The sequence below is a fragment of the Abramis brama genome (genome assembly GCF_963993115.1).
Source record: "Abramis brama genome assembly, chromosome: 2".
NCBI classification, from domain to species: domain Eukaryota; kingdom Metazoa; phylum Chordata; class Actinopteri; order Cypriniformes; family Leuciscidae; genus Abramis; species Abramis brama.
Genome location: NC_139964.1, coordinates 25,184,686 through 25,208,352, shown reverse-complemented (window position 1 = coordinate 25,208,352; position 23,667 = coordinate 25,184,686). Strand labels below are relative to the sequence as shown.

The window sequence follows — 23,667 nt, the reverse complement described above, 5'->3', positions numbered from 1 at the left end:
ATGTACCAGCTTATTGATTGCTTCTATAGCTATGTTATTCATATAGACTTCATGTGACGAATATTTTTTACGTACTTTGTAGATTTCTGTTTGTAGCAAATTTGCGACATTGGGCCATAACGGCTGGATTGGGCTAATGGCTACATATTATAATAATGCTGTATTTAGATGATTTCAGCCAAAATGTTTTGTTTTTTTTCCCACAAAAAATAGCATGTTAGGATATAACACTATAAGAATATATAATGTATGCACTGGAGAAACAAGGAAAGAGTTAAACAGAGTGTAACATAGAATGTATAAAAACTACTGTCATACTGTCAATGTTAGGGAGTAGGAGAGTGTTTTGTTTCTTGCTGTTGTCAAGATTCATTAATTTGTCAATTAAAGTTTATAAGTTCTAACAACTTTGTGCCATGAATAAAATCTACATACCTGAGATGGGAAAATGTGTTTTATTAATTTTACCATTTTGTAAAAAAAAATTACCCTAAATGCCTGTTGTCGCAAATTTGCAACATACCAAAATTTCTATTTATTTGTTGTGCAAAAGTGAAATTGATAATCTCAACATTATTTACCATCTACTTAAAGGCAAAAACACACATAATTTTTTTTTTTATATACAGCTATATAAATTCGGACGTTAAGGGGTTAAAAACGCTACGCTGATCATAGACAAACAGGGGGAGAAATTAGTATCTACCGCACCGGCGGGTTTTTTTTTCTTATCATAGCCTACTATCGGTCATAGTCTGACATATATTAGAAGCTATGTGTCTGTCATGGATTTGCACTGAATTGATTCTCAAAAATACGGAACAAAGTGCGTTCCATATCAGTTCAATATTCCGTATTATATGGAACGGTTGGCAACCCTAGATCTGACATTATCGAGTATAGCCTATCACACACACCCAGAGAGAGCATGCATACACTACATGTTGTAGTCTAGTAGATTAGTCTAGTGTTGGACATTACGAGTGCATGATTTTACTGTGTGATTTAGTCTAATTTATATCATTTAATTTAGTTAATAAATATCACACAGAGAGTGCAGTTTTTCTCCAGATATCAGCATGGTAACAAATGTGACATTGGTTGTATACAAGTTTAATAAACAAGAAGTTAATCTTAAGTGACTTACATTTTAGACACCATATTGTTTTTCTCCTGTTTTTGCTCTATTTCGCCAAACAAAATAGTTCAAAACAAAGCCACAGCACTGTAATCGCGTCTGAGCAACACATGGCAGTGTTTCCTTACTGAATGAATCAGCTTTTTGAGCAAATCAGTTGAATCAGTGACTAAAATGTATTAAGACATTCCTGAATGAATCAGCCTTTGAATGAATTGGTTGAATCTCAATGACTCACTCATTAACAGTGACTTGCTGCCACCTACTGGCGGTAGTATATAAGTATAGTGTCCCATACTTGGAATTTGTGCTTTGCATTTCACCCATCCAAGTGCACACACACACACACACACACACAGACTCTGAGATCTAGAGATCACTGTCGACTCATTGTGCCTAGATCGAGACTTGGAAAACGAGACGATCGCGCTTTTGCGACTGCAGGCCCAAAATCTGGGAACAGTCTACCTCTCTACATCATTTGCACTGCAATTACAATTGCATAAACAATGTTATGAGATTTATGTCTTAAATATAAATCTCTGAATATAGAAAAATGAAATAATAGGCCTAATTTTAGATGTGAAACTAAAGCCGCAAGTAGATAGCAGCAAATGTCGCTGAATCGTTAAACCGAACGCTACACTCTGGTGACCCCTGCTGGTCAGAACAGTGTAAATGCAACAAAAACTCAGGCCAAACATGCAGAAAAAAACACCTTTTAAAAAACCATTGCAAACGCTTTATTGAAAGTAAAATCGATCAAATACAATTAACTAATCATCTAATACGATTAAATATCAAGTGTCTGTATAATATGTGATTAAAAAAACAAAAACAATTTTCAGGCCATGTTTTGTTTGTTCAATGGATTGCTCAGCTAAACAGGCCAATAAGACACTATTACTACTATCATTCCTTTTAATTATACAATTGTCTCATTAAAACGACTACAAATGTATAAAACTGATCAGAGATCAGGTAAAAACGTTTGTTCAGTGGTTCTCAGTGAATCCACATGATTCATTGAACCATTGAAATTTCGAAAGTTTCGAAACAGTTATGACGTGACGAAGCCTCGTTGATTCGAAACAAAAGATTAAAGTTTCAAAGCTTCATGAAGCAGACGAGCAGTTTTTCTAAAGCACCCATCACTAAAGGCATTGCATTCGTCTGAATTGTCTTCGCAAAGGTGTTTCTAGAACAAACTATCACTTGTTCCAGAAGTGGTCAAATGAGCAACAGAACACTGTGAGAATACATTCTTATATAAAGCTGTTATAATGCTAATTAAGTGATGCTTGAGCTGCTATTTTTTAAAATCATTTCAGACCCTTTCTCCTGATAAACTGCAGCGTGAACAACGACGTGCAATCGCAACTCACTGCAAAATGAACTGAAGCATCGGGAAACACTCAATAATGCGCTAATTCTACACAGCATTTACTACACAGAGCACAAAAGGCAACGGCACTCAAAAAAATGACCTTTACTGTTTTTGCAGGCATGCGTGGACAAATGAACGTTTTAAAAGTGTACAGCCGCACATGCAACATTCCATACAGTACCGTTTAAAAAATACAACGACATCGCCAGAACTTTGAAGCTTTAGTATCGCGATACTGTAATACTGGTATACTGATCATGATGAGTGATTAGACTCAGCCGGTTGCACCAACAGGGCTTTACTAAGCCTGGTCCTAACTGCTAAGTAGGTCTTAGTTAAGACCAGTCTTTAGAGTTGACCTAACGTCGGTTGCACCAACCAAACTTAAGCCTAGGCTTACGCCTGGTCTTAGCGTTGCGCGTTCATGTGCGGTTGACCAGCAGCGTGCGTTGCTAGGTTACGCTGTAAACTATCTTCCGCTGTTTTGTTAACTTGTAACGTTAAGTGCCAGTGACACTCTGCGGATGGCCCGACATGCGGTGGATTTATGGACATTAATCATGTCTCCAACAGTGTTTTGAAACGCACCATTTACATAAAAACGTAGCGCTATTAACAGCTGTAATGCTGGTGTCAATGCTGCGTTGTGGTTCGACACATACTGTAAGTCGGGTGACAGCTCTTCAACAAGTTCATATATATCTCTCCGACAGAATCGAAACCTCTCTATCAGCTCCTCATCATTGTAAATGTCCAATGGATTGCTTCTGTCCCTAATAACTCTCTCCCGTCTAAAAGCCCGCTCATTGTAAAGTCTGTGTATAAGGCGCGCCATGTCTTTACTGCTGAGTTATCAAGTGGTTACAATAGAAACATTATCTAACGGCTATTAACGCTATTATATGCCTAGATTTTGAATTTACGCCTGCTACTGACTAGGCGTAAGATTTACGCCCGGTCTTAGCGAGAAGAGGACTTAAGCCTGGATGGTGCAACTGTCATAACTTTTAGGTTGGACTTAGAATGCTGAGTTAAGACCTACTTACCTTAAGACCAGGTGTAAGCCCTGTTGGTGCAACCGGCTCGGATGTGATCAGTAAATCAGCTCACTTCCTGATGATGTCACCATTAACAGTCAACGTCATCTGATGTTTCAACATTTTTCAAGAATGTTGTTCTAAGAATGTTTTCTCCAAACATAATGAAAACATTTCAAAAACCTTCAGCAAACAATGTATAAATAATGTTTTTGTGCAAACCTTCTGAGAACATTATTAAAGACCAGAAAACATTGAACAAACACTTAGGGTGCTTTCACACTTGGTTCGATTGCCTGTTCCGAACCCGAGTTCGATTGCTCCCCCCTCCCCCTGCCTCCGATGGACTGTGTTCACATTATATTATTTGTATCCGAACCGCAGTACGCTTGCGTCATCAAGCTGCAGCTGGCGCTTACTCGTGTTGCTTGGTAACCGCCATGAAAAGGCGTCAACATGGATAGAATTGCTCGTTTCACATTTGTTCTTCTTTTTTTTTGAACCTTTGGTTTCGTTTTCAAAGAAAATATACAGAAACACACTTGCGTCTGTCTGCCGCAAAAGTATTAAAACAGTTCCAAAGACAGTGGGATGTCTGCCCGCCCGCCGAAGACAATTTTTGTGGAGGCAAGCAGAAATCATCTCTCTGCTTGCAGTGCGTCAATCCCGCTTTTCGTCAAGGTAATAGACCCTTTTACAGTTGTTAAACACTCACGCACGCAGGCACGCACCACATTATATGTCATCAATAGCGGTTCACTTCCGCGATTTGGTACGATTGCGTTCATATCAGCAGCGAACCGTACCCGAGTTCATATGAACCGTACCCCAGACCACCTTTTTAAGCGGACTCGAGTACGGTTCGCGGGTGCGCACCCGAGTTCGGAAAACAGCGTTCACATCATCCAAACGAACCGAACTCTGACGTCATTCGAACCCGGGTGCGCACCAAAAGTGCTAGTGTGAAAGCGCCCTAATGTTACTGGAAGATCGTTTGTTCATAACCTTGACAGAACGTTAGCTAAAGTTATGAGAACGATAACTGCTGTCTGAACTGCTTCAATTTAGTGTCGTCATTATTGTCATTTTAGTATTATCACCATATAAAGTTGATGATGTGATGACAGAATTTCATTAAGACAATAAGTTTTTTATTATTATTAAAACAATAAGATGACAGACAGTTGTTGTTGATGTTGATGATGTTGTTGATGTTGTTGTTGTTGATGATGTTGTTGATGTTGTTGTTGATGTTGTTGTTGATGATGTTGTTGTTGTTGTTGTTGTTGTTGTTGTGTCAGACCTGCAGGTGGAGACACAGCAGAGTGTGAAAGAGGGAGATTCAGTCACTCTGACATGTAAAAGCAGCTGCTCTCTGCCTGAACAAACAACATTCATCTGGTACAGAAACACACAGATATTCACTAAAGGAATTGTGAAAGTGAATCAGCTTCATCTGCGGTCAGTCAGTCGTTATGATGCAGGAAACTACCAATGTGCTGTAAGAGGACATGAACATCTGCTCTCTCCTGCTGTTTATCTTAAAGTTGAACGTGAGTACAAACTGATTCATTAACAGTAATGAAATATTAACCCGGTAATACCAAACTCTGCTACTTCGCTTTGCTTCGTAGACAGAGTCTGGCATGGCATAATTGAAAAGCGGTTTCTTTCTTGGGGGGGGCTCAGCTGCGAAATACCGGAGTGAACATGGCTGTGAACGACTTTTGCAGATTATGTGAAGTAAATCTTCGCATCCACGGTACAATCAGCGTCTTCATCACGGCTCTCAGCCCGCCCTCTGTTTGTTGATTGGCCGGCTGTTTTCAGGCCGGAGGAAAACGGTCGCTATCTCAGGCCCCGTTTACACGTACATGGTTATTTTGAAAAACGGAGACATTTCTTTTCGTTTGCGCCCTTCGTTTACACGCAAACGGAGGATTCGCCAATGAAACCGATTCTTTCTAAAAACTCCGGCCAGAGTGGAGATTTTGAAAATCTTCGTTTGCCCGTTTGCATGTAAACTGAGAAAAACTGAGTTTTAGGCAGCGACGTCACAGAATGTGACTATTTTCGGGATTCTGATTGGCTAAAGTGGGCTTGAGCTTCTCGTTACACTGCCACCTACAGGTTTGGCATGCTCTTGACAGCATATACACAGGTTCGTGTGCACAATGTTATTTTTGAAAACGAAGAGGGGTGAAATGTCCGTTTATGAAAATAGCCATCCACGTGTAAACGTAGCCTCAGACTTCAGTACAGAAGCGAACTGAAATTGAGCGGAAGTACGAAGTCTGACGTAGTCAGGCTAATGAAATATTGCACACTTTTTGAATTTCTAAAACACAACAAGATAACTAATTTTAATTGAGGAAGCTGATTGCCTCGATCCCTTTAACCATTAGTTACGAGTACTGTGAATTTATTTCATCATTCATAGTTAACTATAAAAAGTAATTTTACACAGATTATTCAGAATTTAGTTCAGATTTGTTTGGTTATTTTAGGACCAATCATACAGACTGCATGACATTATTGTTAATTAGACATTAACCCATTTACAAGATCTCCGACGGCCCCAGAATTTTGTTGTTCAACATTCACCTCACGGTAAAACACTCTTACAAATCTGGACAAACTGAGTATCATTAGAAAGATTAAAGACTCCAGCTTCGATATTTGACCACTGTTTATGATTAAACTAGGTTGCAATGACATTCATTTCTTAATTTATGTCAGGAGTGCAAAGTAATCGATCAGTAATTTTTGATATTTTGAACAGAATAAAAACACACTCATATTCAGTCACGTCTGCTCTGGTTTATTGTGTTCACAGCTTCACTGAACAGCATCTGTTACGGCTCTTAGTCCAAAAGTGCGTATATTGGGAGAATTATTGATTTATTCTCACGTTTGCAAAATATTTTGTCATAGAGAAAACCATTTCTATTGATTTCCCACTGAATTATGTGATCTGAAGAGCTGAAAGAGCGTTTACAGCGAACTCTGTCTCTCCTCTTTCTGCTTTGCGTCAGTTATGATCTCAGCGCTCTCTCATTCACTGTACAGCTGTCAATCATCTTACGTGACCATATTCTCTGCTCTTCTGCATGACACTGTCCTGTACACTTCCTCGTTCTGCTCCGGGAAGAACAAACCCAAAGAAACATTTCTACACGTCAAACAATAAGCTAATAAACACACGCTTACGATACATGCATACGAAAGGCTAAAATAACATATTTGAACATCATTATTATTAAAATCCACATTAGATCGCGATCGGAAGTTAATACAAAAACTCAGTGGTTGTTTAAAGTGAGTTTTGAGTTAAAGTGTAATATTAATCTTTTTAATTGTGTTATGAAGCTTGATGCTAATTGTAGCTCTAATGCACCTGTCTCACCAGGAGCTTTTATTCCATAATCTAATTTGTTATATAATTCACATAAAGTCCCAAGAATATGCTTATTTTTAGTTTTCTAGAAAGACAAGAAAGTGGATTAGTGGGATTGAGGTGGTGTAGATGCACTGTAAAACCTTGCTGTAAAAAAACGGCTGTAAAATCAGCTAATTTCTGAAAGTAACGTACTACTGATAGGAAAAGTAAGGGAGGTGGTGTGGCAATCTATATAAAATCACAATTCCATGCAACTGTTATAAAGTCATTGTCCATCCCAAAACAATTTGAGCTATTAGCTATTGACTCACACTATGGAAATAATTGTCATCTGAATATTGTTGGCTGTTATAGACCACCCTGAGCTGTAAATAACACTCACCTCACTGTCATCAGTGTTAGTTGAGTTGCTAGAAAAAGAATTCTTACTGCTGGGTGATTTAAACTGGGATTGGTTATCATCAGTGTCAAACCAGTTTAAGGAATTTTGTGATTCAGTGAATATAACTCAAATCATAAATACACCCACAAGAACTAATCTTAAGAACCCAAGCAAATCCACTCTAATCGATGTCATTTTAACAAATAAAACCCACAAATTCACCCATATAGGAATTTTTCCAGCCGATGTTAGTGATCACTGTGCTGTAGCAGCTATACGAAACTGTAAGATTTTAAAAGTAAAACCTAGAATTATTAAAAAAAGGTGTTTTAGGAACTTTGATATTCAAGGTTTTTTGCATGATTTGTTTGCATGTGACTGGGATAAACTTGTTTTAATACCTGATTTGAACTCTGCTTGGCAGTATTTTCATACATTATTTTTAGAGGTCATAAATAAGCATCAAGAAATTTAGAGTGAAGGGCCGCGATAATCCTTGGTTCACTGATGAACTGTCTGAGCTTTTTCGTGAAAGGAATTCAGCTTGAGCCAGAGCTAGAAAAACTGGCCAACAAAAGGACTGGGTGGCTTTTAGAGCCCTGAGAAATAGATGCACAGCACTGGTTCGCAGGGCAAAATCTGAGTTTTATCTTAATGAAACAACAAGAAATCTAAATAACCCAACTAAGTTTTGGAAAACCATCAAGTCGTTGTCCCCCACTCAATCATCTAATGGTTTCCCGAACCAATTAACAATAAATGAAAGGCAAATAACCGATAGAACCGAGATGGTAAATTGCTTTAACAAACATTTTGTATCAGCTGGAGCTATATTCAGTGGATTGTCTGAACAAAATAATCTGAACGTAAGGGGAAGACTATAGTATTAGATTCAATTTTACGCCTATTATGAGTCATGAAGTTTTAATGGCGTTGGAAAAACTGGATAATCGTAAATCTGCAGGGCCTGATGAGATTGCACCCATATTTTGCTGAGCCATTGACTTATATCTTAAACTTATCACTGGAACAGAATAGTGTTCCTGAAGATTGGAAATCTGCCCTGGTTCTACCAATGCTAAAAGGTGGTGATGACCCATCTAATTTGGACAACTATCGTCCAATCTCTAAATTATCAGTGATAGCTAAGATTTTGGAATCTGTCGTCAGTGAACAATTAAAACAATTCCTGGTTAGTAATAATATTTTATCTGTTTTTCAGTCTGGCTTTAGAAAAAATCATAGTACTACCACGGCTACTATGAAAGTACTTAATGACATAATCCAGTGGTTCTCAAAGTGTGGGGCGCGCCCCCCAGGGGTGGCGCAAGGTTACTGCAGGGGGGGCGCGGGAGATCTGCAAAAAATAAAAAATAAAAATACAGCCGTTACGTTACTACAGCGTTCAAGTGCGTGAAAGCGGTAGTGATAGCGCTCTTCTTTTATAAATCGGCAACGAACGGCAATTACACTGAATCGTTCTTTTCTTTTATAAATCGGCAACGAACGACAATTACACTGAATCGTTCTTCTTCAGACCGTTGGAACAAGCCCAACCTAGAAGTTGCTCGCCAAAGAAAAAAACCTCTTCAGCGGACCGAATCACGAGCTGCTATTGTGAACGTGGCACTCCGCTGCTGTGCGCGCTCTGGTGAGAAGACCAACCAGAAGCTGAGCTCGTGAGGCACTCTCCAAAGCTGCTATATATTAACTTTTAATTATAAATTAAAAGTTAAAGTTCTGGTTTATTATTCTCTCTTACTGTTGATTCAATGACATGACAAATTCAGCGAAAACTATTCCTGTTTTTCATTGAACGTTTTTATTTTATTTTGTAATTTTTTATTTTTTATTTTTCAAGGAGAAATACAGAAAGCAGGCCTTCAATAATTTCCTAAATCACTTGTAAGTTTATCATTGCACATATTTCATTGTAAAAAAAACTTTCCGCTTATATATATATATATATATATATATATATATATATATATATATATATATGTATATATATATATATTATTGCATTTTTTTGGGAGGGGGGGCCCAGATTTTTTTTAAAGGTTTAAAGGGGGGCGCGACCAAAAAAGTTTGAGAACCACTGACATAATCAGTGCTTTAGATGATCATAAATCATGTGCTGCGTTATTTATTGATTTAACAAAAGCCTTTGATACAGTCAATCATGCTATCTTATTATCACGGTTGGCATGCATTGTCCTCTCTGATGCTGCTATAGGTTGGGTCAGTAGCTATTTAAATAACAGATGTCAACGTGTACTTTTAAATGACTGTACGTCTGAGAAACTTACTGTTAACTCTGGAGTACCGCAGGGCTCTATTTTGGGGCCTTTGCTGTTTACAGCATATATTAATAACCTTAGTGAAAATGTGATTAATGCAAAAATGCACCTGTATGCTGATGATACCATTATTTATTGTTCTGCAAAATCACCTGCTGAGACAATTTTAAGGCTACAAAAAGCATTTGAAAATATCCAGTCAATTTAGTTTTAAATGATAAGAAATATACATGTTTTTTAATAGAACCCGTAAGCCTGGACCTTCCTTGCATCAACTCCACACATTACAGGGCAGGCCAATAGAATTAGTTCACTCATATAAATATCTGGGTTTTATATTAGAGGAAAACATGTCTTTTAATTTGCATATTAAACAGTTACTCGCTAAATTGAAATTAAAGCTGGGTTTTTACTTCAGAAACAGTTCCTGCTTTACACAGAAAGCCAAAATAAAGCTGGTTGAAGCTACCTTTTTGCCGGTTTTAGGCTATAGAGATGTGTTTTACAGACACTCCACAAAGACCTTGTTGAAATCGTTGGATTCTGTGTATCATTCAGCATTGAGATTTATAATGCATGCAAAGTACTCTGTCCATCACTGTGTATTATATGAAATGGTTGGTTGGTCCTCACTTAACACAAGAAGGTTCAAACATTGGTTGATCTTTGTGTATAAATCAATAACTGGACATAATCCTTCATATTTAACTACACTCTTAACACCTAGTAGATCTGAATACAAGCTAAGATCAAGTAGATAGATACTGTATGATGTTCCACAAATTAAAACAGAGTTTGGTAAAACTGCTTTTAGTTATAGTGCTCCAACTTCATGGAATGAATTGCAAAACCAGCTAAAACTGCAGGTTTTTATTTCACATGTTGAATTCAAGTCCTATCTAAATCAAATTCATCATCATGTTTGTGATTGTTTTAAATAGTGATTTTCTGTATATTTTAATATTTCTGTGCATCCCTGTCTTTTTGTTGCTTGTTGTCTGTTAAAGTGTATCTTCTGTGTGCCAGGGCTCACTTGTAAAAGAGATTGTAATCTCAATGTGATTTTCTTCCCTGGTAAAATAAAGGTAAATAAATAAATAAAATATTGTCCATTAAAACATGAATCTGTGTTATGTTTTTTTAATGAATCTTCATTTGATAAATCTGTAAATATAATATTGTTTTATTAATTTTGCACCAGTTCAGATGTAGATTTGCACCTTTTTCATTTTGATTTCTATTTAAAGATAAACTTCAGTAATATAATAAAGATAATTGAAGGTCATGTCATTAATAAAGTAATTATTTTCATATTTTATATATGTTTCATGTAGATCCTCCAAAGAGCGTCTCAGTGTCCATAACTGGATCTGGTGTAATAGTGGAGGGAGATTCAGTGACTCTGAACTGCATCAGTGACTCAAACCCTCCTGCTCTGAACTTCAGCTGGTTTAAGGAGAATGAAACCTCAGCTGTTGGATCTGGACAGAGTTTCAGCATCTCCAGCTTTAACTCCAGTTTCAGTGGACGCTTCTACTGTGAGGCTCAGAATAAACATGGATCTCAGAGATCAGCGTCTGTTTCACTCACTGTTAAAGGTATTTTCTATAATCAGACACTCTTTCAGTTTCATCTGTCTCACGTGTGAAATGATCTTCATGATCGTCTTGTTTCAGGGGTTCAGAGAGATGCTCTGCTCACAGTTTCTGGGATCGTGGCGGGATGTGGAGGATTGATCTTCATCATCATCATCATCATCATCGTGTTCATAAAGTGAGTGAAGTTTATCTGCACACTAAAGTCTATTCACCAAAAAAATCTACCAAAATCAATCTCACATATAAAGCAAATGGACTCTATTTCAAGCCTTTTCTTTTTAAAATATATATTTTTCATAATTTTCTCTCTGTTTTCAGGAGGAAGAAGAGGAGAGAAGGTGGAACTGAAGATGGGAATCAAAAGCAGGCGAGTCGGCACACACACACCTCCATCTACAACTGCAATACAGTGTGATTGTATTGTTGCATTGAACTATGAATACAACAGTGTATATGAAGCAATATAAGTGTATAAATCTTTCTCTATAGGCGGCTGACGCGAGTGATGATACATACACAGCTCTGGATCCAGCGTCCAGAACATCTGACGTTTACAGCACAATCACAGTCAGTAAATGTCTTTTACACACTTTTACACTCAGATTCAGCAGATCCACACATAAACAGGCTGTTGTTGATCTGTCTCTCACAGTCTGTTCAGTCCAGAGCTCCTGATGACTCCTACACGGCTCTTGAGCTTCAGTCCAGATCTTCTGAATATGAGACTCTAGCAGTGACTTCAGCAGATCCACATTAAACTGTATTACTGCTAATATACATCTGATGCTCCTCACAAACTGATAATCCATCATTATGAGCTCATAAACATCATTACTTTATAACATTCTGATTTCTTAAGCTGTGTATATTGTCATTGAGCTTATACGAGTGTTGTTGTATTAGTCTTGCTAATCTATATTTTAGCCTGCATATTTATGTTTGTGCTGCATATGCAAATGCATTAGAGGAGAAAACTTGTGCGACTCAAATATTTCAAGTAACATCACAAACATGTAGTCATAGTTCAGTGTCTGCTTTACTGGAGTATTCAACATTTTATTTATGTATGTTAATTGCACAGCTAAACCATATTTTCATGTTAAACTCAGTAAAATCTGTATCTGATTGTATTAAAGTCTCTAGTTTCTCAGTCATGTCGGATTGCTTTGTTGACTGTATTTTGTTCTACTGTATCTTTAATTGAGGATCCTAATGATTCCTGTAGTGTTTAAAAGACCAGCATCTCAAATAAACATTTCTCTCCTTGCTGATGTGTATTTTATCATTATAACTGATATTTCATGTGTGTGTCCAGACTGCCATCTAGAGGATATTAGTCACACTAATAAACATTGCCTATAGGTTTTATTAAGTATACTGTATAAGTAATGAAAGGCCAGAAGTGAAGAAGTGATGAATTAGAAAACTGAAATTGGACAAAATAAACACAGTGAACCAGAATAGTCAATAATTAATTTTAATGGTTAATAATTAAAAAATGTATCATTGTGCACAGCGGTGCAACAACAACCAAACAGGATTAATGAGACTGCAGGAGTCTAAAGACCAATCAGATTAACGCCTGTGACAAGCAGTCAGTAGCACCTCAATGCAGTACACAAGATCCGAGGGGAGGAGTCGGATTTTATATAAGGGGTGGAGATTGGTAGGTTTAGGGGTGGAGATGGGTAGGTTTAGGGGTGGGTTTAGGGATCAGGGGGTGGAGATTGGTAGGTTTAGGTATGTAAGGTGGGAGGAGTTGGATTTTATCCGACTCCTCCCCCCGGATTTTATGCTCTGCAGTGAAGTGGCGTCATGCCCATTCAAAGTGATGGGCATGACGCTCAGATTTTTCCTCCCTGATAATTTTTTTGTCACAACTTTATTTATATTATGCTCCATAATATACCAGAGCCTATAACGACTCAAATGTATTCTTCTGGATGTGTAATAAATCGGTCAGCATCAGCCCGCCCCTTTTTCCTAATATGGTGTCTGTGTATATCAAATCTAGCGCTCTAGAATCTTTGCTGTGTATGTTCAAGCAACTCACTCGTCTCGCACGTTGAGCTGGCAATGTTTTATAGATGGTCTTGAAGTGGTAAGTGGGCAAAGCAACAAATTGGCATTGAATTAGTTATCGGATGATATTAAAAGGTAGTGGGATTATTTGTGGTTGACCTGGAAATTTTAACTTGATCAAAAAGTTATGGATTTGATATTAGCTGCGAATTCAGAGCATTAACTTAAGTTGTGTCAGTGTAACGTTATCGATAGCTAGCCTAGTCTAACCGTAAACTAGTTGGCTAACGTTACTGCCATACAAAGCCATAGTAACGTTATCTGATCGGTTTTGAAACATCTGTTCTGTTTTGTCTTGTGTCAAAGTCTCCAGCTGGTTCAATTGTTTTCAGTTTCATAGAAACGAGGGTGTTAAATTTGTTGTAGGCTAACTGCAAAATCCAACCTAACGTTATCAAGGCATCGACTTGATGTTTCTCCCATAGACTGTTATTCACGGTTCTTCACGGATCAGGCGAGTAGGGGGAGGCTGCAGACCTGGAGCCGGTAGATCTACGCCCCAAGCAGTTTTACACCCCTGCTGTTCCTGATGCGTCCAGTAGGGGGAGGCTGTACAGCGACACAAATTGAGGTAGGCTATATTAAAGGAACACTCCACCGTTTTTTGAAATAGGGCTTATTCACCTTCTTTCCTACATTTAGATAGGTGGGCAAATGCATTTTTGTCTCAGTGCATGCATTGTTTTAGTTTGACAGGGTCGGCGCTAGCTTAGCTTAGCATAATGAATGGAATCCTTTGTTGCCAGCTAGCATGTCCTGAGTAAAAGTGATATAAAAAATAAAAAACTCCACCTAATTACTTCTTGTGGCCTGCGTATTCACAACGAGTACAAATAGCGATGCAGATTAACACTAGGCGATTTCCTAGGCAGATATTGACTTATATATTAAGGACTATATTAGGGGGAAGCACAGGCGAAGCACTGCTACATGGGTGTGATATCTCTGCGCCCAAGTAGCAGTGCTTTGCCTGTGCTTCCCCCTAATATAGTCCCAAGTCAATATCTGCCTAGGAAATCGCCTAGTGTTAATCTGCATCACTATTTGTACTTGTTCTCAATATGCAGGCCACAAGAAGTAATTAGGTGGGTTTTTTTTATTTTTTATGTCACTTTTACTCAGGGCATGCTAGCTGGCAACAAAGGATTCCATTCATTATGCTAAGCTAAGCTAGCGCCGCTAAGTTAGCGTTCCTTTAAATAATCCGCTAAAGTTATTGTTGTTTAGCAATGATGCAACATTTATTATTTATAAACGATTAGCTTGATAGAGCTAGGTAGATATCAATTCATTTCTATATATCAATGGATGGGTCTATAATTTATTTCGAGAGACAACAAGTTCTGGACGGTCAGGTTGATGTTCTGTCTGGCTTAAATTTATAAGTTATAGCTTACCACGTGTAAGTTTAGCTGCCCCTAGTCTTCTCTACTCACTTTCAAAATTAATTTTCTTTTGAATTTTCTTTTGTTGCCTGTCTTTATCTTGCCTCTTCTGGTAAGACTCCTTTACTCCTTTCTGGTTTGAGTTGTTTCTTATAAAATGAGATGATCTAACTATCTAATTTATATCTAAATATACATTTTTCTTAAAATAGCTTACTGATCTGGATTAAAATGTAGGCTGTGTGCACTTAATGTGGGATTTATCATACTCAGTCTTTGCCAAGTAACTTGCATGATGCATCCCATAAAGGTGTGTGTTTGCTTTAGCTACTTAAGGAAATGAAAATCTCTCTCTCTCTCTCTCTCTCTCTCTCTCTCTCTCTCTCTCTCTCTCTCTCTCTCTCTCTCTCGTGTGTGGTGCATGCTGGGAAGCGAGAGTGTGGCGTGGGGTGTGAGAGCGGTGCGCTTGAATTCGTTTCAATTTTCCCGTTTTCTTTTTTTTATGGTGTTTTTTTTTTTTTTTTTCATTTATCACTTAAATATTTTTGTTTTATTTTTGAAAAAACAAAAAAACAAAAAAAATTGTTAAAATCCGTTTGTTGATTTAGAAAACTATGGCGTCTCCCTCGGGTGAGGGAACGCCGGTTTTCTCAATCAAGAATGGATGTAAAGTTGCTTCGGATCAAGCGTTTACGGTAGAAGATGTTCTACTTGCAATGGGAGAGATTGTAGGACATGGAAAAATAGTCTCGGCCTCTAGAATGAACAAGGCCGTCGTGGTTTTTCTAAAAGAGGAAAATTTAGTGAACAGGCTTGTTGAAAACGGAATTGTTGTGTCCGACACCAGGGCTGCCAACTTTTGAGTTTAGCTTGGAGTGAGATGGGGGGGTGTTGAAGTTTAGTGACAACATGTTACAATGTACAATGACTGGTACAGTTTTTATTATTGCTTGACAAAAATTTCAAGATTTCAATTCCATTCTTGTGATTTGATTCCGATTTTGATTCAATATTGACTAATTTGGATACATGTTTATTTTAAATTTTACTTAAAAAAATAATCTCACCTAATGCTGTAAACATAGAGGGCCCAATCTGCTGGTATTATTAAAGGTTAAAAATAAATTAAATTAAATATAATGCAGTTTTGTTATAATAACAATTATTTAATGACATAAGTAAAAAATATAATAAATATGTAATATAGTGCTCAGCAAAATCTCCTCTAGCTATTTTTTCTATTCAATTAACATGATATGGTCATTAAATGGCTTTCCTGAGGTAAATGTAACATTATGTGATATAATTGTTCTTCTGCTGTTATATTGACCTCTTTCCGTGGTTGAAAAACACTAATTGGTCGATATTATGTAGGCTATACTTTCGGTAAGTTGTACTGCATCTTTAAATAAAAAAGTAACAGATGATCGGTTCACGTGCACTTGAACTGAGGCGCTCAGCGATCTGTCACGTCACATTTACAAGCGCCAAACGTATTTTTGTCTGAATTTCGTAATAAAATTGACGAAATCTAAGAGCTGAGAATTAGTTTTATATTAAAAGTAGGTACCTCTTTGCTCCGCAATTTTTCTGTGCGTGAGAAAATGGATGTGTGGCGTGAGAGCGTGTGAAAAGTGTCAATTGCGTGAGTCTCACGCTCAATGCGTGAGAGTTGGCAGCCCTGCGACACTTTGGTGCAGATAACGCCATTGCGCGCACCTGCTAAAGTAACGATTTCAAACGTGCCTCCTTTCATTTCTAATGAAGAAATTATCAAAGAACTTAGTCGATTTGGTAAGTGTGCTAGTTCCATCAAAGTAGTTCCACTTGGATGCAAAAATGCTGCATTGAAACATGTGTTGTTTTTTCGAAGACATGTTTTCATGTTTTTAAATGCACCCTCTAAGACTTTGGAAATCTCTTTTCGCATACAACATGGAGATAGCTCGTACATGATATTCGCAACAACAGATAGTATGCGTTGTTTTGATTGCGGAGATTTGGGGCATAAGATATTTACTTGCCCGCATAAAAAACAGACGGAGAATGAAGTGAAGGACGGAAATATTGACGAGCACGTAGATCGAACCGAGAATACTGAAAATCATGATAAGGAAAAAAGACTTAACATTGTAAAAGAAACAACGATTCCAGCAAAAAAACAAAAGAGGCAGGAAACTCAAGGTGAGGATATCGAGGCTTCTGTTTCTACCTATGGAATTTCTCAACCCAGCGAAACAATCCAGGTTAAATCCCCAACTGAGCAAAGTGCTTCAGAACAGAGTTCAAAATCAGAGGTGAGTGCTTTTAATTTGTTTAAACAAGATGGTGAAAACAAATGCGGCCCAAATGTTTCGAAAGATGTAGTTGATTCTGTAAAGGACAGTGAACTGAGTAGGCCTACTGGTGTTGAGGATGAGAGTGGTAGTGGTTTGCAGTCTGCTTTGGTAGTAGATGAAGATAGCGATGAGGCTCAGATGGAGGGATGTGATAGCGGCTCGGAGGTGTCTGAATTTGATTACAGTCAGTCGATGAATGACGTTTATTCTGTGGAAGAATTAAACGAATTTCTAACTAAAGGAAAAAAAATTGATGTTTAAAATACTTCGCTGATGGTAACAAATTTGTTAAATCGGTAATGATTGCTCAGAAGTCTGTTGGTTACGACGTGATTTCGAAACAAAAAAGATTTAGGCTGAAAAAATGTATGACGGCTGCACGTAAAGCTCAAAATGATCAGGCAAAAATGTTAAAACGGAAAAAATAAATGCACATGGCTGTGGGATCTATTTTTACTTTTTCGTTTTTCTGCTTTTGCTTTTTCTGTTTCTTTTTTCTCTCCCCTATAATGCAGATTCTAAGAGTGGGATCTTTAAATGTTAATGGGTTGAGGGATGGTGGGAAAAGAGCTTTACTATCTGAATTTCTTAGGCTTAAAGATAATAATGTAATATTTTTACAAGAAACGCATAGTGATTCAAATAAAGAATCCGAGTTGAATTTGTGGTGGGAAGGGGAAACTTGTTTAAGCCATGGCACAAATATCAGTGCTGGAGTAGCTTTCTTATTTTCAGCTAATCTTGATGTTAAAGTCCACATGAAATCAAAATTGACCATACTTACTTTGTTTGCCTAAATTGATCGTTTTGTGGTGAACAATTCATCCATGCAAGTCAATCCACACAAAAAAATGTTTTGGCTTCATAATCTTTAATCAAAATCTGAAAATGCCCCTCCCCTCTGCATTGGAGGACCTTCCCTGATGACGTAGGTTTGAGGACTTGGGTTGGGAAACGCCTAACCACTCCCCTCAAACCATTAGTCTGCTATGAGCAGAGATGGAGAGGAGGAGCGCTAGAGTAAAACCCTGCCCTCTGTTCAATATTCCATTTCACTGGGAAACACGTCACAACACTGGAGAAAAGTCGTTTGCAACTTCCGGTTCACGCGGACTTTAATATTTTATCAAAAATAGAATTGGAGAAAGGACGTCTTCTCATTGTGAAAGCTGAAATTCATAATCAAGTATTTGTTTTCATAAATATTTATGCTCCAAATAGAGGCACAGAAAGAACTTTGTTATTCAAAAAGTTGGGAGATATTTTAAAAAGTTTTACCCCGGATGAATTTATAGTTGTCGGTGGTGATTGGAACTGTACTCTAAATTTTCTTTTAGACAGAAATAATGAGGAACCAGATTCTGTATCAGCTTCTTTCTTGAAAAGTATTATTGTTCAACATGATTTTATAGATGTGTGGAGAGAAAAGAATAATGTTATAAAACAATATACATGGACAAGAGTTTCACAAGGGAGGATTAGTGCAGCTAGACTTGACCGGATATATATCAAGCGTACAGAAAATAATAGATTAATGGAGTGTAACATTTTTCCATGTTGTGTATCAGATCATCATTTTATTACACAGCAAAATCCCCAGTGTTAAATTAACACTCCTCAGTGTTTATATGTGTCCACACTACAGGGTGTTAAAATTAACACTGAAGCAGTGTTGAAGTTAATGAGATAATTAAGTTAACACTGAAGCAGTGTTGAAGTTAATGAGATAATTAAGTGATTAATTAAGTGATGATTGGCCATTAGTGGTGACACCTGATGTTAATAAGCAGAATCATTGACGGAAAGAGAAAAAACAATAACAGAAAAAAGAGAAACACAAAAACTACAACTGACTTCGAGTCATTACACATTGTTGCACTTATTATTACCAGTTTGACTTTATTTCTGTCATACATCGACAAAAGTTCTTGAGATTCAACAGAAGTTTAGACGGTAATATTTTATGGAATTTTTCTTTTCAAGTTACCATTATAGTGGTCAGTGTTTGATTTAGTTGGGCTCTTGACCCTTTTCATTTTTTAATATTAGTTTTTCTCTGGTTGCTTCAACTCTGTGTTTATAAAGCACATTTGTTACTGCAAGAGAAAATATGACCTGCTCACAATATGTTTTGATGATAAAAACATTATCATGTAGTGTCCTGATTCACTGATGTCATTCAGAGTCTAAATTTTTGACTATATACTTGATGTCTCGTTTTAGTATTGGTGATTGTAGCTCTGAGATTCTACAGTTTGAGATCCAACAGCAATATGAACAATTTTGAAAATACTTTGAGCAAAGAAGTTATTGTGTTAAAACACACAGACATCAAGAATCAGCATATGAATCTCGACAATGGTGACAATAAACAAACTAGTGACAAACAGATCATCTCTGAACATCACAAAACAAGATACTAAAGTCAGAACAAAACAATAGCAAAATAAAAGCCAACAGAAAAAAAAACAATGAAAATTACAGGACAATTCAGCTGCATAATTTATTCATGCTGCAATGCATGATGTCAGCCATTGATGCGTTCTGATTGGTGGCTCCCATCATGCACTGCAACATTAAGCAGTTGTTTGATTGTCACCATTGTTGAGATTCATATGTAGATTCTTGATGTCAGTGTGTGATTTTAAATCCTTCAGATCTTTAAAACATTACTGTAAGAAACTATTGTAGTGAAAAATTAATAAAACAATTAGATAATCGGTTTATAATGCTGGGTGACATCATTGAATCAGGTCACTAGCAATTTCATCATAACCAAACATAACCAGGGCTGCATTTCCAAAAGCATCTTAAGCCTAACTTAATCTCAGACCAACTGCAACAAATGGTCTATACGATCAAAATAGGCTTGTGATGTTTACAGGAAACTCAGCCCAAATCATAGTTTCTCTTGCCACAACACATATGCTCTATAAACACAGAGTTGGAGCAGCCAGAGAAAAACTAATGTTAAATAATAACGTGTCAAGAGCCCAACTAAAGCAAACACTGACCACCATAATGGTGACATGAAACGAAACATTCCATAAATCATTACCATCTAAACTTCTGTTAAGTCTAAATAAGACCGTGTGTAGATGTATGACAGAAATAAAGTCAAACTAGTAAAATAATAAGTGCAATAATGGCTCGAAGTCAGTAGTTCTTGTGTTTCTCTTTTTTCTGTTCTTGTTTCTCTTTCCTTCAGTGAGTCTGCTTGTTATCATCAGGTGTCACCACTAATGGCCAATCATCACTTAATTAATCACTTAATTATCTCATTAACTTCAACACTGCTTCAGTGTTAATTTTTAACACTCTGTAGTGTGGACACATATAAACACTTAGGAGTGTTAATTTAACACTGGGGATTTTGCTGTGTACAGTGAATATTGCCTTGACAAATCAAAAATGTAAAAGTCCTTACTGGAAGTTTAATGTAGCGTTGTTAAAAGAAAAAGATTTTTGTGAAAAATTTGAATTGTTTTGGAGTGAGTGGGTTTCCCAAAAGGATGATTTTGAAAGTTTGATACAGTGGTGGGAGATAGGAAAGACCCAAATAAAAGTTTTTTGTCAGCAATTTACTTTCTTGTCTACTAGAAACATTAAACAACGAATGTCTGAAATAGAGCAAGAGATCTTTCAGATTACATCTGGAATGATTCAACATTCAGATTCATCATTAGATGGAAAGTTATCTGAAAAGAAGCAAGATCTTGAAACTTTATTGCAAGTTCGGGCCAAAGGTGCCCTAATAAGGTCACGGTTTATGTCTATACATGACATGGATGCTCCCACTGCATATTTTTTTAATTTAGAAAAGGTCTCAAAGAAACAAAATGAAATGCACTGTTTAACAACACCAGATGGACTAAAGACTTTTGATTCAAGGAAAATGCGAAAGATTGCAGTGGATTTCTATTCTGAACTTTATAAAAAGGAGGACACTGATACTGGATGCATTTCACAATTACTACAACAGCTTCCTACCATCACTAAAGAGCAGTGTCGGACTCTGGACAGTGCTGTTTCGTTTAAGGAGTTAACTGATGCAGTGATACAGATGAATGCGGGCCGTGCACCTGGAATTGATGGACTGCCAGTGGACTTTTATAAGGCTTTTTGGAAGATCATCGGAAGAGACTTTTATGAGGTGGTTCAAGAATGTTTTAGAGATAAACTACTCCCCAAAAGTTGTCAACGGGCAGTGTTGGCCCTGATACCCAAGAAAGGAGACTTGAGTTTCCTGAAAAATTGGAGGCCTGTATCGATTCTAACATCTGACTATAAGCTAATAGCTAAGTTATTGGCTAATAGAATGAAATCTGTTTTGGGGGATATAATACATCAAGACCAGTCCTATTGTATCCCAGAAAGGACAATACATGATAACATTTTTCTGATCAGAGATATTTTGGACTACTCTAAACTTTATGAAGTGGATGTAGGTTTTTTGTTCCTGGATCAGGAAAAAGCCTTTGATAGAGTGGACCATGGTTTTCTGTTTGAAACATTGCATGCGTTTGGGTTTGGAAATGTTTTTATATCTTGGATCAAACTCTTGTATATGAATGTATCTTCTATTTTAAAGATTGGTGGTGGTTTAAGCCAACCAATAAGAATACAGAAGGGTATCAGGCAGGGGTGTCCACTGTCAGGTCAGCTTTATGCTTTAGCAGTTGAACCACTTTTATGTCTACTAAGAAAAGATTTGTCTGGTTTATTGATTGGTGATGATCTTCATTCTGTTAAACTGACTGCGTATGCGGATGACATTACTGTAATTGTGAAAGAACAAAAAGATATTGATATTATTAATTACAGTATTGGATTGTATGAGAGAGCATCATCCGCAAAACTCAACTGGGGTAAAACAGAAGCATTCTGGTGTAATGATAAAACAAAAATGCCTTTACCAGTCATCCCTGAAAATGTTAAGTGGGAAAAAATTGGTTTTAAGTTTTTAGGAATTTTCATGGGTTCTGAAAACTACCAAAAAAAAAAACTGGGAAGGTGTGAAGGACAAAGTTTGTGCCAGATTGTCAAAATGGAACTGGATTTTGCCTCAACTGTCCTATAGGGGAAGAGTGCTGGTTATAAACAATCTTGCCGCCTCTATCCTATGGCATCGATTAATTGTGTTGAATCCACCAGAAGATTTAATTGGAGGAATCCAAAAATTGTTTGTAAATTTTTTCTGGTCTGGTCAACATTGGCTACGAGAGTCAGTTTTGTATCTGCAGGTACATGAAGGAGGCCAAAGTCTTATGGATATTAAGTCTAAAGTGGCTGCTTTTAGACTGCAAACTGCTCAGAGACTACTTTATCATCAGTCTCAGAACTGGATAAGAGTGGCTTGTGCCTTATTGAATCGAGTGGGACGGTTGAATTTGGACAGACATCTCTTTTTAATGAATTTAAAGGAGATGGATCTTGGTGGGCTCCCATCTTTTTATGCCTCAGTACTCAATGCATGGCAGATTTTTATTGTTAAAAGGGAGATTTCTGAAACACAGAGTCTCTGGGATCTTCACTCAAAAATTTTTTTTTGTCTAAAAATAAGATTTATGTATTTTAATTGCATAACAAATTCCCATGCATTTGGATTACATAGTTTTAACATAAACCAATCAATAATCTGAATGTGATTCATATTTTTAAGTCATATCTAAATGAAACAGATAAGATTTATGTAATTGTATTAATAAACTGAATGTGATTTATATTTGTCAGTCGTATGTAAATGAAACAGGTAAGATTTATGTAATAGTACACAGAAAAACGCCCATGTTAAATTAACACTGCTCAGTGTTCATATGTGTGCACACTACAGAGTTAAAGCGGTGTTGAAGTTAATGAGATTATTAAGTGATGATTGAGCATTAATGATGAACACCTGCTGTTAACAAGCAGAATCACTGAAGAACAGAGAAACACAAGAACTACAACTGACTTCAGCCACAGTCTTAGATGAAATCAACTGAAGAGAAAAGAAGACATTAAATCTGTGAAGATCTCAGCAGAGGAGGATTAAACAACTCCACAAACAGCATTACCAGCTTCACTTATTACTAACCAGACTGACTTTATTTCATTTCCGTTTGAATTAAATCAATAGTTATATTTTAAAGTCACCATGATGGTGGTTAGCGTTTGCTTTAGTTGGACTCTTGACCATTGACTCTGTAATGTAAATTTTTCCTGGTTGCTATAATTATGTGTTTATAAGACACATTTGTTGTAGCGAAAAAGCCAAAAGAACATGAGATCAGGTGATGTTGGCTGTTTATTGATGAAGGTGTAATCATCATATTGTGGCCTGAATCACTTATCTTTTTCAGTGTCTAATGCTTTAATTATTGGGGTTATGTGATTTTGTTTTAATTGTTATAGTAGCTGTGTGACCTGACAGCATTAGATCCAACAGTTAATCAAATAATATAAAGAATTTTAAAAACATTTAGTGCATTAAACTTTCTACATTATTACTTGGACATCAAGAATCAGTGTATGACTCTCAACAATGGTGACAATCAATGAAATGCTTCATGCTGCAGTGCATGCTGGGTACCACCAATCAAAACTCACCCATATCTCCCAGCATGCATTGCGGCATTAA

General features: G+C 37.0%; 1 protein-coding gene across 1 annotated transcript in view; it reads left to right on the top strand.

Annotated features, from left to right (window-relative positions):
• Positions 1–23,667, top strand: part of LOC311077894 (B-cell receptor CD22-like) — a 184,809-nt gene that overhangs the window by 117,619 nt on the left and 43,523 nt on the right. The window contains exons 12-14 of the mRNA XM_084106536.1: positions 4,864–5,115; positions 10,979–11,242; positions 11,321–11,391. Coding sequence (XP_083962662.1) covers positions 4,864–5,115; positions 10,979–11,242; positions 11,321–11,391 — 587 coding nt within the window. The remainder of the gene's footprint in view (positions 1–4,863; positions 5,116–10,978; positions 11,243–11,320; positions 11,392–23,667) is intronic.